Source organism: Zootermopsis nevadensis, unplaced genomic scaffold (assembly GCF_977971745.1).
Source record: "Zootermopsis nevadensis isolate Lab colony 2312 unplaced genomic scaffold, Znev_1.0 Znev_ptg000030l, whole genome shotgun sequence".
Classification (NCBI taxonomy): Eukaryota; Metazoa; Arthropoda; class Insecta; order Blattodea; family Termopsidae; genus Zootermopsis; species Zootermopsis nevadensis.
This window is the reverse complement of record NW_028259162.1, coordinates 6,000,068-6,015,159: the sequence shown is the minus strand read 5'-3', so window position 1 is coordinate 6,015,159 and position 15,092 is coordinate 6,000,068. Positions and strand designations below refer to the sequence as shown.

Sequence of the window (15,092 nt, the reverse complement as noted above, 5' to 3'; positions counted from 1 at the left end):
TACAAAGTATGTTACTTAACAAGTATTCAGAACCCACTCATTAAAATTCACTGGACATAGTCACGTGTCCAACAACAGTAAAATGCGTCCTTAATGATGACTACATCATACTTGTCCCCTCTTATGAAGATACCCATACATCAGAAGTGAGTCCTGTAGCTGTCTCTAATGGCTTTCGTATCATCGCGGGGACCACACACATCAGGTCACGGCTGCCACATCAAAATTCATGGCACAAACCGCATAATAGGGAGGCAGAAACCCCAGAAAACAAATGTGAACTCTCATGTGACTGCAATAATGAAGACACACTCATAAATTAAAACGTTCGATTAGATGTTTGTGTCGTTTTGTTACAGTTTCAGTTGAGAGGCTAATTGAACTTTAACTTTCACATGTTAAGTTCAATCACTGCAAATAGCAAACACGAAAATATTCTTACATAATGAATTTACACGTTAGAAGCAAAAGGGTGTGGTTTCACACATCTTTGCTTTTATTTGCCACTGTTGTGCTGCATAATTATGGTAGTTTTTGGCATTATATAATTGCCAACCAAAGAAACAATGGCGAACACAGATCGCTTTACGGCTTATAAAAGAGTATTTATTTAGTGTTCTGTCTGACGACAGGTCCATATGAACAGGATCCTTCCATCCTTTTCTCAGACTGGGACCTGTTCATATACGTTCTTGGCAGATGATCCAGAAGTGGTTTGCCATTGCCTTCTTCTGTGTGTGAATGGAGTAATTGTTGGGATGCCACGGAGAAACCGGGGAAGCCCCCGGAGGAAAACTCCGTGTTGCCTAGACCACGGCCTTGCCCAACACAAGTTATAAATTCGGGCACCGCCGGGAATCGAACCCGAGACCCCAGGATTACAAGGCCAGCGTTCTAACCGCTAGACCACCGTGGCTATTTCTGAATAATTTATTCATTTATTTAGTGTTCTGTCTGATGACAGGTCCATATGAACAGGATCCTTCCATCCTTTTCTCTTCTCGGACTGGGACCTGTTCATATACGTTCTTGGCAGATGATCCAGAAGTGGTTTGCCATTGCCTTCTTCTGTGTGTGAATGGAGTAATTGTTGGGATGCCACGGAGGAAAACTCCGTGTTGCCTAGATCACGGCCTTGCCCAACACAAGTTATAAATTCGGGCACCGCCGGGAATCGAACCCGAGACCCCAGGATTACAAGGCCAGCGTTCTAACCGCTAGACCACCGTGGCTATTTCTGAATAATTTATTTATTTATTTATTTATTTAGTGTTCTGTCTGACGATAGGTCCATATGAACAGGATCCTTCCATCCTTTTCTCGGACTGGGACCTGTTCATATATGATGACCCAGAAGTGGTTTGCCATTGCCTTCTTCTGTGTGTGAATGGGATGCCACGGAGAAACCGGGAAAGCCCCCGGAGGAAAACTCCGTGTTGCCTAGACCACAGCCTTGCCCAACACAAGTTATAAATTCGGGCACCGCCGGGAATCGAACCCGAGACCCCAGGATTACAAGGCCAGCGTTCTAACAGCTAGACCACCGTGGTTACTATAAAAGAGTACGGTATTGAAACAACCAGATAACAAACTGAAAAATGGAGAAAGTTGGAAATACAGAAGGATTCTATATTATATGTAGGATGAAGACACCAAAAGATAATCAACACTAAAAAGAATAAAATAATAAATAATAATAATAATAATAAGACGAAGCCTGCTTTGACAAGAAGAATAATGCCTGCAGGTCAAACTTATGGCTTTCTTGTAATCTCATTAGTAACGTCGTTAAAGAACTTTATAATATTTAGAATTATAATTGGGTGAATCAGAGCAAACGATAGAAAGAAGAAGCCAGCGTCTGACTGGACCACCCAGCATATCTGATGATTATTTTAAATGCGCGACTAATGACAAAAGCGAACAGCTGTCTGGACGAGTGGTACCTGAGATGGACACAGCTTCACTCGGCATACAAACTTCTGACTGTGGTAAAATTAACACAAAATGTAAGGGAAAATCTGGTTGTTAAGGTGGGGCTTGACTCCGGTTAAGAGTCGAAGCACGTGTGACGTTACAGACCGGTGGTACAATGACCAGGGGCGAACACGTATTAGACGTTTTCGTATCGATTTGTGCATTTTAAGATCCCTAAAACCTATGAACGATCAAATTCAGTGCTGCTACTACAATACCAAAAATTTCACGGAACAAATTCTTCCTCGAGAAGTTCATGGTCGGTTAGGTGGCCGACAAATCCTCCACCGTTAAAGAACTCGAAGGCACGGAACACTTCACAAGAGTCCGCCTCCGGACCTCGTCCCGAGCTAGCTGAATCCAATCTACACATTCTCACACCATTTAAGATCAACGTTTAACTGCGTTTATCTCTTCCTTTCATTTTTTGGAGTAAAGTGGCTAAGTCAGGTTTCATCTCAGCATACGTATCACATCCAACCCTCATTTATTTGCTGTTGTTGATAATAATAAAGGCAGAGTTTAGAGGAAAAGTGTGTCACAGCCAATTTCCAAGGGAAACACCAACGAAACCATGCTGCATCCGATAGCGAATCACAGCAGATCTGAAGAGGACTATCTTGTGGAATTTTGCGCCATGCAGTATCGTAGAAGACCAACGTTTCGGAGGTGCTTACTGTATCCATCTTCAGGGCGATGATTAAGCCACGATAAAAAGCGGATGAAGATTCAAGGGCGGGCAGGCTTGCAGTAAGAACGTTTAAAACTTCAGTCAATTTTTACGATACTAGACAGAGCAACATCCCATCGCCATGAGAACTTGAACCCCCCCAGCCCCCCAATTTTGATATGCTCTCTGTTGTTCTGCTCCATATCAGTCGATCATTTCAGTCCCATTTCTTTTAAATTCATTCCTTCTTTCGCTTTATGGATTCTCTGTCACTTTTTAGTTTAATGTCTTCCAGTTAAGATTCTGGTGAATAAATGTTTTGCCATCAATGGCGGTACAATTCTTTCTGTTTGTTCGCACCACCTCCATATTTTACGTCCCTTGTGTAATTCTGCTTCTGCATTCTTCCTCTAGCTACGCCATTTCTCCCAGGTCAAGTTGAAGCTTTTGCTGTGTGCCGGGACAGGAGACGAGAACAAGCTTCAAAAACTACGTTTCTCGCACAAATAAAGTTGAATTACCCAAGGTCCACGATGCTAGCAATTCGGACTGACGTATGAATGGTGTATCAACTCCACTGCTTCAGTTGTTAATGAGTGTAGAAAATTCGTCACACGATTTTAAGAAGCATGAAACACTTCGTTTAGAAATCAGAGCAACAGCCATGCTTATAACAAAGACGTGACAGCACTGAGGCTAAATCAACACAGAACGTGGTTAAAGAAAATAGGACAGATACCAGCGACTCGAAATGAAATGAACTGGTGAATTAAGAAATCTTCCAGGAAAAAGTACAAGGACTCGAAACCAATCGAACATGTTCTGTTGAAAAGAATATCTGAAGTGTGAGAGAGAAAATGACCAAGGAAGTAGGAGTGACTCAGAATGAGCTAGACGATGGGAGAGAGATTCAAAGACAGTGACCATAGACAGCGCGAACAAGTGAGTAAACAAGCAAGTGAAATGGTTGACAGACTGCGAGAATAGGCTGAGTGGATGCGTCCTCGTATTTCGCCATCGAACAAGAAGGTTCGCTGGTAAGTATTCTCTTCCCCAACATGTACAAGATAATTCCCTGCCTCCTTACTCTACTAAAGTTGCCGAAGTTCCAAGCATCATCTAGCACGAAAGTCCAATGAATCAAGTAACAACAATTTTGTATTGAACATATATCTATGATAAAGGAAGTTAATGCAGTTCAATACACAAGATTAATTCAACATTTAAAAATTAGGCGACATCCTATGACAAATAAAGAATACTGTTGACGTTGAAGAGTTGAAAAATCCATGTCCTACATTGAACAAGATATAAACCAAGTAACTGGCGTCACGCATTAGAAATACAAATGTCCGCTACAATATTTCCACCAGCAATTAATGGACATCAAACCAAATGAGGCACGCCAAATCGCAAACAGTAATAAAATAAACGTACGCTCACATAATCTTATCTCACACTCTAATACATCTACCAGACTACACGGCACAATAACCCAAAAACCAGCAATCTTCAATCACCACTGTGAAAACCTCAAGTCCTACACTCTAATACATCAGAGTTTAATACTATATCCTGCAGTCCGGTATGGTCTAGTGGTTAGGATACCTGGCTCTCACCCAGGAGGCTCGGGTTCGATTCCCGGTACCGGAATTTTTTTTATTTAAAAATTAAGCATAGATAGTGTTGGTTATTTCATATCCTTATGATGGGATTTCAATTTCTGTGCTTCTTTTGTTACAAAGAGGTAACCAGTCATATTTCAACACCACCACAATTACTAACGATAATGCTATAATAATGCAGTACGTAATATTGTAAATGTGTTCAAATAATACATTTAAAATACTCTTTCAAGTTTAAATAAACATTAAATAAAATGAAATCCCTCGAATATGATTATACATTCTTAAGAAAGCTTATAAGAAAAAAAACAGTGTTATCAGTAAAGCCACAGATTCCTCTAAACATAATTCCACATTTCAAAAAAACTTCTATTTCAATTGATTGATAATTTGTTGTCGTCGACGATATTAACAATGTTATAACCTGGGACGGACAACATGAAATTACGGTAAGGTTGGGCAAGCTTCATACTGTGTCTAACAGATGGCAGAGACTCGGCGACACGAATGTGCTACAACCTATCAACCAACACTGCAACTATCATTTCCTATACTATCCGCTAGGCGGCAGCTTCATCCAACGTTTGTGTACGACGACGTACTGACGTTTCAAAAGACATTTATTGCATCTTTTTAGATTCTGCTTACGTTTTTAGAAATGTTGCCCGTTTTCTGCACATTCTCATTACCGTGTTCACCTGTTATAAGCCAGTTAAATCGAATTCAAATCCTCCACAATATTTATGCAATTCATTTTGATATTCATCCGTCTACGCCTTGGTATTTTTCCTTAAAGTTAATAAATTAATTTTTTAAACATTTCTCGCCTTCTATTCATACTTAGTGCCGCAGCCAACTGTTAATTTTCGACTTTATCACCCTAATAAAGATTTATAAAGAGTACACTTTTCGAATGTCCTGAAGACGAGGACGAAGATGGTTCTCGAAACGTCGGTGTTTTCTTCATTAAACCACCTTACACGGTTGGTAGCCCGAGAAGAAATAATTATACTTATTCGCCTTGAAATCTTCAGATCATACACTGATGAATGAGGTTTTAGAATGTACACGTGATTTTAAGTTGCGTGGGTTTGCACTCAGATTACATTTTTAAGCATTCGACATTACGATTTTTCGATACCTTTAGGGATTGGGTAAAAATATACTCTCTTCGATGAGTGATTAATTTCTTCTATATTTTCTACGCACTTTTTTGAGAGCCAGTGATATACAGTTTAACAGTACGGAGAACCTCTTATTCGCTTTCATTAAAAAATACAAGACTTTTATCCCTCGGGAACAGAGAAAAAATAATTGGATATATTTCTCCAGGTACGCAGACTAGAATACTCTGGAATCAGATTGCGGTAAAGTCACTTAATCTACGTCCTCTGTCATTTACGAGATCTTCCCGTTCACTACGCCACGGCGATAACAGCCAGAAAACGTTTTAGAACATAAATTTGATAATAATTAAAAATGATTGTGTTTCTTTCTTACATTACATTTTTATAAAGTTTCATAACATTTAAGACGTGAAAGTGCTGTGTTATAAGAAAAATAATGTGACCAATTTTACTATCACCAGATTACCTAATCTTCTCAACACAAAACACACATTTGCAAGAAAGAAATATATAAGAAATTTTATTTTAAGAACCTCTAGGGCAAAGACGGGTTATATTTGCTATATAAAACTGTTCTTTACAGACCATTCTATTAATATTAGAACTTTTTTCTTATCGAAATATCACATTTCCATGTTACCGAATAACATTTATGGCTATTGCATCACTTAAACACAAATTGGTTTCTACCCCTTTTCATTGTTTTGTTCAGAAACCAAGATTCTTCGTACTGATACGAAAATGAGAAAAGTTTTAACTGCAGAAGACATGAGATTGTTTACGTGCAATATTAAATGTTTGTCTCTGGAGCATTTCCTTTATACCGTTTCCACACTAGGACACCTACTTGCTGAAACATCTTTTATCTTATCGTCTCCTAAGAGCTTAAAGATTAAAACATTTAAAGCTATTTTATTATATTTTATTCAGGCATCCTGGTCTGGAGGTTTTAGAGCTTCTGAGTTGTGATAAATAAGTAGATTTGTCGTGAGCCATGGAATAAACGACGTCTAATAATATAAATACTTATGTTAAAACACCGCCTTTATGTTAAATATGTATGGGAGAAAAAACCAAAGGGTGGATATGTAGATTCGAGGCGTTTTGACAACAGCTTGCTCGGAAAGAATATGAAAGGAACGGCCAGGTACTGTCGCGACCCACAAAATATCAACTTGAAAAGGCACTCCCTAGAACCAGTTCCGAACACGAGAAGGTAACAAGACAACAAACTAATGGGATACTGCGCTGAACAGTCTCAAAGAATATGACCGACGTTTCGAAGGTGATTACTGCCTACATCATCAGGGCGATGTATAATCCGTAAAGGAGCAGGTCAGACGAAGCAAAAGCTTGACTCATTCTCGACCTAGTACGGTTTATCAATATTAGTGTTACCTTTTGGTATGTTGGCACAGTACGACCCATCAGAAATCAATATTTATAAACTTCCGAAATAACCCCATTTGCCGTTTACCAGCAAGTATAACAGCACAATCGTGATGGTTACTCTACTCTTACAGACTCACATTTATGTTGTTGAAAAGGCTTGAATTTTCTCAACTTGAAACATGTTTCGGTCTTAAATATACTCATGAACCTGAATCTAAATTTATATTTTGAACTTCGAGTGTTTCCGTCAAGTTAGTGTGGTAGCAAAGACGCTTGAGAGTAAAATTTAATGACAATCATATAATAATATTTGTAATACTCTGTCATTGGTCGTATATACATTAGCGGTAAATACCTGAACACGTCAGTTATGCATTTGACACAGACTTAACACGGAAAAAAGACACATACACAAATTGACTACGCACTGTACAAAGTACCTGGCAACACAGAACAATTTGGCTGTGCACAACACAGAACTCCGAGAAATGTCGCAAGGAACTGCCCAGTAGTTTCATGAAGGTTTAGATGGACGCTATTAGGTGAGCGAGTTACTGGGTATAGGCGTGTAAGACAGTAAGATTATTAATATGTGGAAAGAGATTGGGTGTACTGAAATGAAATATTCATTAAGATAACTTACCAATGGCTGTGGAAACCTCTGTACTTCACTTCTGTTTCACAGGATCACACCAGTTACATATAAATTAACCGTCCAATTCGAACAACACAACCACCATGATCCAACAAGCACTTGAGACTAATCGCGTGACATATGAGCCCGCTTACAGCGGCAAACATTGGAACTATAATTGATAACCTATAGCAAACACACGAAAACATTCTTAATGTTTCACTTCCCACATTTTGATTTCCCATAGCCCCAGTGATGAGAAATATATTGATAAATTCAATATATTAAAACATAAAAATACTTGTATGGGCAAAACAAACGTGTCTTTGGGTTATTACTTGACAACAAACACGTGGTCGTGAAGGTCGATCGGTGCAGTTTGGAACCAAAGCACGTGATGTCATCAGTACAGTCAGTACTACTTCCAGCACACATTAATGGCTCCAAAACATATCAATATTATTGTGTACAATATTAAGTTGTGTGACCAGGAGGAAAACAGGGGTACAGACTCATGTAAGGTAAACTATGTGACTATATCTATGCTTAACGGAAGTACGTCTTGATGCTTCAGTTGCTATTGTGTCCCGACTATTTGTTACGTCATTTAGTCAAACGAACAGACTGTAGGGTGCAGACCCAACGACAGTGCTGCTCCAGTGGCAGGGCCTCTTTACGCTTTGCGATAGAAAGGGAAACATAACCCCATTTGTAGGAGGTGGTGTGAGTGTTCATTAAATACTCGGGAGGTTTTAAAATTGATACATATTCTATCTTCCTTTACACGAAGCTTGCATAAAACTTTACAGAATTTCTCAATTATATGCTTGCACACAAAAGATGTAACGAAATACAAAGCATTCCTTGATAGGTTTCCTCATGTTCGGCTGACCAATTTCAAGACATATGGTACAATGCAGTTCCAAAACGGAAACGCTAAAGTTTTAAATTGGTTCTTATGAGCTTTGATCATATTCATTACTTGTATTCTATGTATGTTTAATGATGATATATCAACTGCTTAAAGTATAAGGTTACATCATCAAATGAAAAATACTCAGAATATGGGTAGGAAGTTTAGAAGGCAGTGGGAGGTAGAGACCGTGGTCTATTTTAAATTATTGCAGAAAATGTTAATTTGTTTAAATTAACACTTGCATATAGATGTCTACACTATGACACTGATAAATAAAGAGCCCCTTACGACTTTGTAGAAACAACGCAAGTGAAATTTATTCATAGATTACGTATCCAATGATAGACCCTCAAAAAACAAAAATTATCCACAGATCAGAATATATCCAACATTTATTTACAGAGGTACTGAGAAGATTATTTTAAACTCCTTAAAATTAATAGATTTTCGAAACCGATTACTGGAGTTTACTGTTCTTTTTACATATTTTCGTCATGATCATAATATCAGTTCATGCATGTTACATTCAACACGGAAAGTCAGCTGTTAACAACCTTATTCCACATTCAGATTAAGTTCTTCTTATACCTACATATATCTATTGTTACCGTAGTTACTCGTTTTACGCCAACCTCTGCCATACTCGCTGCCTTCATCGCTCAAACAATATTAAAATGACAGTAACAACATTCAGTTTTATCTGTCTGTCATATTGCAACTGATGTCAGTACATCCTTATAAACGTTAACATCAATCGAATGCAGTTCGATTATTGATCATTACGCAGTTCGTAAAAGTAAAATTATATAGACAACACGGTTTAATCATTAAATATCTGACCTGATCATATTAAAATCCAGTTTCGTCACCTCGTGATCTTCTGGGTTGTTACGCCATCCACCATTCTGGTTGTCTAACAACATTTTACAGAACGAGCTGCTACATCTTAGGAGTATATCAATTCAGAAGACAGGAAATTAATTCAAATCGCTGTAAAAACTAAAATCCGACACTCGATACACCAGTCATTAATTACGTGGTATTTTCCTATAAATTGATATGGAACACTTATGTCTTACATGTTATACTACTACAATTATTTACAACCATATATAATTACTGTTGTAATTAAAAAAAATTACATCGAACTCGCTATAACTAGAAGCATGAGGACCGTTAAAATCTAGCGCATGCGCAGGACTGAATAGTCCTGCGCATGCGCACTGCAAACTGATCGAATTATATTAAATCTATTACCCTGTGTGTCTTTTACAGACAAACTGGGGAGAATTCCCCAGAATTGTGAGCTTATAAACATTAAACGACAAGTTTTGATGACGTAACAATGAGATACGTCGTCATTATATAATTTCATTCAATGGCTGCTTGAGACACAATACATACGTAGCTCCCAACACGTGACTCGTGATAGGGCAGTGGCAAGCTGACGTTTCTTTATGAGATCACTGTTAAAATTTGGATTAAGGCGAATGTTGTGAACAAATAAGACACGTGCTGCTTTCTCCTGTTCTAGAAATAAGAGTTGCAACAAAAATGCTTGTTTTAGTAGCTTTCACTGTTTGATGATGGTGGTGGTGATAACGATAAAGATAATATTAAAAATAATTCCTGATATTGGAGAAAATTCTAGCCACTGTACCAGAACCTGAGCCACCTCAATCCAAAATATATTACAAATACACATTTGTTTACGCATTATCAGTCTCCAAATGGCCACTTCATAAGAGATTTTTCTACAAACTTCTGCACTAGTTACTTGTTTCGTCCACAAGTTACATGTACAGCAAAACATAACCTTACAAATCACTAATAACATTTCCGATGACTTCAGTAATAATACGTTTAAATACATACCTCGTTTCTTCATTGGTCTTTACGACTGCCAGCGTGGCGCTTACGTCATAGTTACGTCATTTCCGTCATAAAATACTCTGAACATGACGTATAGACATACGTCACGTTGACGAACTGTGTCACAATATTAACTATACACTGTAAGTGTTAATATGAGGGAAGATTAATCTTCCTTTTGAAAGTTGTCGACGTTGAACAGACTGTTACAAAATAACACGTTCTGTACAGATAAGAGCTCGGAAAGGGTCCAACCAGGCACAGAAATTACTGTTCTCCTGTTGTCAGCTTGTATTTTATTTAGGCTCTGAAGACACCGTAATTTTGTGATCTCGGCGTCTGGCGAATGTATTCCCTGTATAAGAGAGTCTTAGACACACGGGAATATTACCCAGGAATTTTCTGGTGGGTGTGATGAACACCAAGGAACCCCTCAGGGTAGCCAGTTTCCTGAATAAAATTTAAACTTGGGACCTCCATGATGCGAATCAAGATTGATAATCAATAGTTAAAAAAATTGTACGTATGTACGACAAATGGGGTATTCACGGCGGTTGATATTTCGAAGGAACATATCGCCCCCCATCTTCAGGATCCCTGAAGACGGAAGCGACAGGTTCCTCCGACGCCATAAAAACTTAAAATCTCACAAGTCAACTATTTTTTTCTGAATATGTAATAATATCAAAGATTAACTTCAAGACAAAATCCGCTCCCAGTTCTCGGAGACTCTCACATTCTCGAGAGAAATTCCGAGCCCCTTAAAACGAAACTTTACAACAAGATTTTAATTTTAAAACTTTCGGTTTTTCATCATCTCGGAGGGATACTGAGGTGATTCCTCGATGTTTAAGGGCAGATTTTCCCATTTTGGTTTGATACGTGTTATCACGAGAAAGTCACAGCTGACACCTTTTTAACCCCTGAAATCCCTTGAGCTCATTTTTAATTTTTGTCTAAATTAAACAGCGCTGTATGTGTTGTTGTAACAGAAATATTATCTTTGGGCTGACACTGTTTCCGCATTGTACTGTTGAAATGTACGAGAGTATGTGAAGACGTTTCACACATAGTTCCACTATTTCCACGTAGACTCAAAGTATGTCGTCCCTTGGTGCAAGACCTAAATAAATACCTGTTGAAATGTTTTCGAAATTTCCCACTGATACAATATAATGTTATGGGATTAATGCAGGAGTTTATGAAGCTGAGGCAGAATCCGATGATCCTAAATACGTTCCAGAAGTCATTATAATCTTCCTCTGATTTAGGGTTAAAATTAAACCACAAATTAAATATGTGATATGGTAGGAAGCACAGAATAAATATTATTACGAAGGCTAACACCATTTTTGAAACTTTCTTCCTCGCTCGAATTTGTGATGACAGGCCTTGCATCTCTCCTGGCATGTTCTTGGCGCTCAGGATAAGATGATGAGCCATCATTATGTAGAAACATGCGATAATGATCAGTGGAATGGCGTAGTACGACAGAAACTTCACCATGACCATTGTCTGAACGTAAACTTTGCCCAGTTCTTCCGGATACGGATGGCAAATCTGCGGAGACAAAGAAATTCGCTCGAATACTGTTGGGCTATAAAACTCTTAATATTTGACAAAACTCCGACGTTTCGGAAGATAATTGTTTTCATTATCACGGTGATGTGACGTAGGCTTGAAATATTTTGCAGAAAAACCTCACAAACATTTCGGAAGCTGTAATATTTCTATGAGAATGGCTGATGTCTGATTAGACTTGTTGACCGGTACGTTTCCGAAACGTCGCAGTTTAATTCTCCCTTCATGAAAATAATGAAATATAATTTGATATGATTCAAACAAATCATAGAAATGTTTAGGCCAAACTGGCTGATTATGTAAATTACGAATTACGTTGTCACATAAGAATTAAAGTCTCGTTCTCGTTTCAATGTTCTTTAATAAAACCTAACTTAAATTTCGGCTTATAAAATTAAGTAGTATAATTCTTATCATGAAGCAAAGAAACTATTTTTTTTTTATTTCTCGAATCTAAATGGTGCAGTAGAAAAAGACGTTTTTAGAATTACTGACGCTTGCATTTGTCAACAAATGTTTTTGTTAAATACAATTAATAACATGCAACTTACGTTGAAACACCATACGTTTTTATTACTCTCGAATCAAACTTCGATAAATCTTATAGCAGTGTTATATTGACACTATGGATAAATGTACTCGTTCCCGTCTAATTCGTACATTTTTTCGTAAATTTTATAGTTTTGACTGAGCTTTAAGTGAAGCAGGATATATATTGCAGAAGCAAGGACTAATATGAAGATATCTTAGGAATTTCAGTGTAGACCTCTTAGCTCTGAAGGAATCTCCTTTGTGTTTGCTACAACATTGACGACATGACCTCTGTGATAACCTAAAATGTCACATACATTTATTATTTCATTCGCAACAGTTATCGTCCAAAATGAGGATTAATAAAACAGCACACGATTCAGAGTAACATTGGAATAATGGCGGTCTGATGGGGTGGGGTATTACTAGGGCTATGATTTGACCTTGATAGTCTTGTTGGTGTTGAGCGAAATCTCGGGCACGTACGAAAAGACGGCGGCCGGCACTGCCAGAAGTACAGCGAGGGCCCAAACGCCGATCGTCGTGAACTGGGTGACAGGCTTGGTCGAAACCCTGCCCGCCACGTGGCGGCGGATCGGGTTCACAATGGCATAATACCTCTCTGCACTCAGCGCCGTCAGTGTGAACACTGACACACCAATGGACACGTCCTTGGCGCTTTCCGACACCTTACAAATCACTTCGCCGTACGGCCATGATTCCAGCTGCAAAAATAAACACGTGTTTACTCGTCACACGACCTTCACCCACTCTGACGTGTATCAGATCCGATTTCCGTGTTATCCAGGGCGCCAACTGCAACAGATACTGTTCGCGACTGTAATCTTGAGACTTGCAAGGCATACAGGAAGTCCGAAGCGTTAAAGTCTGATCCTATCTTTCCTCCTTCACCCCACTTCCTCACCCCGCAAGTCTCAAGATTACAGTCGTGGACTATAAAACAGATTATTTTTATATTACGATACATAATTACCGTCATAACAAATCCTCAAGTTTAAGATATTCATATACTTATTCGCCACAATGAGATCCTGAAATATCACAAATATCAAATTTCCTTCAATGTAACAAATAATTAAATAATTCCTCAGAAGAAAATCTTCAAAGATCGAAACATTTTGAACTTAAAATGAATGTAATTTACGTTTTGCTCGTACTCACTGTGTACAAAGTAGATATAAATGGGACGCAGGTCACAATGACTAGAAGGTCTCCTAGAGCCAGGCTGAATATGTACGTGTTGGGGACGTTCCTCATCTTGCGGTGACGTATAAAGATGAGTACCAGGGTGCCGTTACCGACGACACCGACGAAGAAGATGAGAGCAAACACGATTGGCACGATGTACGTTTCCGGCCTCTTGTTGTATGGGACGTATTCGGTTTCATCCTTCAGGGTTACGACGCCGTCCAGGCCTGGATCCGAGAAGTTCCAGCAAGTGCAGTTTTCGTCCAGCACACAGCTCGCGTTCAGCACCGGGGGGCACTCCTCCAGCAAGTAGAACGGGTCGCTGTTGCTAAGGGACATCCTGCAGACACAGGCGAGGGAATGTTCCTCGTTGGTTTACTCAAAAACGTCTTCTCAACGGATACTTGAGATACATCTCAAAATTAGGACGAACAAATGATTTAGAAAGGATGCCGACAGAAGTGGAATTGGCTTCCTTCAAGGTAGTGTCCTAGAATTTAAACACAGGGACTGAAAGTGACTCCGCTCCCAGATTAGGGGTCGTTTTGGGATCTCGCGAGAACGAAGCAGATGTCAAAACCGCTTCTATTACAAGTTTCCGGAGACACAGCTCTGTGTCCAAGACGACAGCGAAGAACGACTAGTGAGATATGGAAAGCAGTCAACACAAACACTAATTAAATTAGGAGCTGCTAAAGTAGGGCTACATGTTAATGAAAGGAAGACTAAATGGATGATACAAAGTATGATAGACATAGACAAAGAATAACGATCCAGCCTAACATGACATTGGAGATATTCCAAGAAGTACAAGAATTTAAATATCTTGGAACAATCCTGACAAGTAATAATGATGAGTTGACTGAAGTACAAAGTAGAATAACAGCAGCAGATAAAATATATTTTGCGTTAAAAGGGATTATGAAATCTAATTGCGTACATAAAAGCAGTAAAATAAGGATATATAAGACCATCATCAGGAGTATCCTCTGCTATGCAAGTGAGCTCTGGACACTGACAAAGAAAACAGAAATGATGCTGGGCGCACTTGAAAGGAAGATTTTGAGAAGAATCTTTGGACCAGTTCAGGAAAACTCAAAGTGGAGGATACGCTACAATCATGAGCTATATAGACTATATAAAAGTGATGATATAGTAACTCACATTAAACTGAGAAGGTTGGAATGGGCTGGACATGTCTACAGGATGGAAGAGTACAGGATACCCAAAAAAATATTGGAAGGAACAATATATGGGAGAAGACCAGTGGGAAGACCTAAAGGTAGATGGCTGGATGCAGTGACGACTGACTCCAGAAATCTCCTTGGAACAGCAGCTTGGAGAAGGATAGCGTTGGATAGAGAGGATTGGAGGAAGAAGATAGAGGAGGCTAGGGCTCGATTTTGGGCTGTTACGCCATAGTAGTAGTAGTTATTGTATACAGCCTGTGATACAGCTAACCGACGATCTGAAACAAGGAAAGAAGATGAAGTTCCAGGAATTAAAACGAGAAGCTGAGAATAGGGAAAACTGGAGAGCTCTTTTTGGGCAGAGCAAT

At 38.9% G+C, this 15,092-nt stretch overlaps 1 protein-coding gene and 1 non-coding gene across 4 annotated transcripts in view; one reads left to right on the top strand and one right to left on the bottom strand.

Moving 5' to 3' along the window:
- The first annotated feature begins 4,228 nt into the window (after positions 1 to 4,228).
- TRNAE-CUC (transfer RNA glutamic acid (anticodon CUC)) lies at positions 4,229 to 4,300 on the top strand. The gene has a single exon. It is a non-coding gene; the product is annotated as a tRNA-Glu (tRNA).
- A 4,330-nt stretch (positions 4,301 to 8,630) lies between these two features.
- The window catches only part of LOC110834377 (neuropeptide CCHamide-1 receptor-like), a 243,397-nt gene continuing 236,935 nt past the window's right edge, over positions 8,631 to 15,092 (bottom strand). Inside the window, exons 4-6 of one of the 3 annotated variants that reach the window (XM_087358497.1) lie at positions 13,508 to 13,874; positions 12,769 to 13,050; positions 8,631 to 11,773 (exon numbers count right to left, since the gene is read on the bottom strand). In XM_087358497.1, the coding sequence (XP_087214623.1) occupies positions 11,159 to 11,773; positions 12,769 to 13,050; positions 13,508 to 13,873 (1,263 nt within the window). In that variant the 5' untranslated portion in view covers position 13,874 and the 3' untranslated portion in view covers positions 8,631 to 11,158. The other 2 variants (XM_087358498.1, XM_087358500.1) reach the window with 2 other exon arrangements.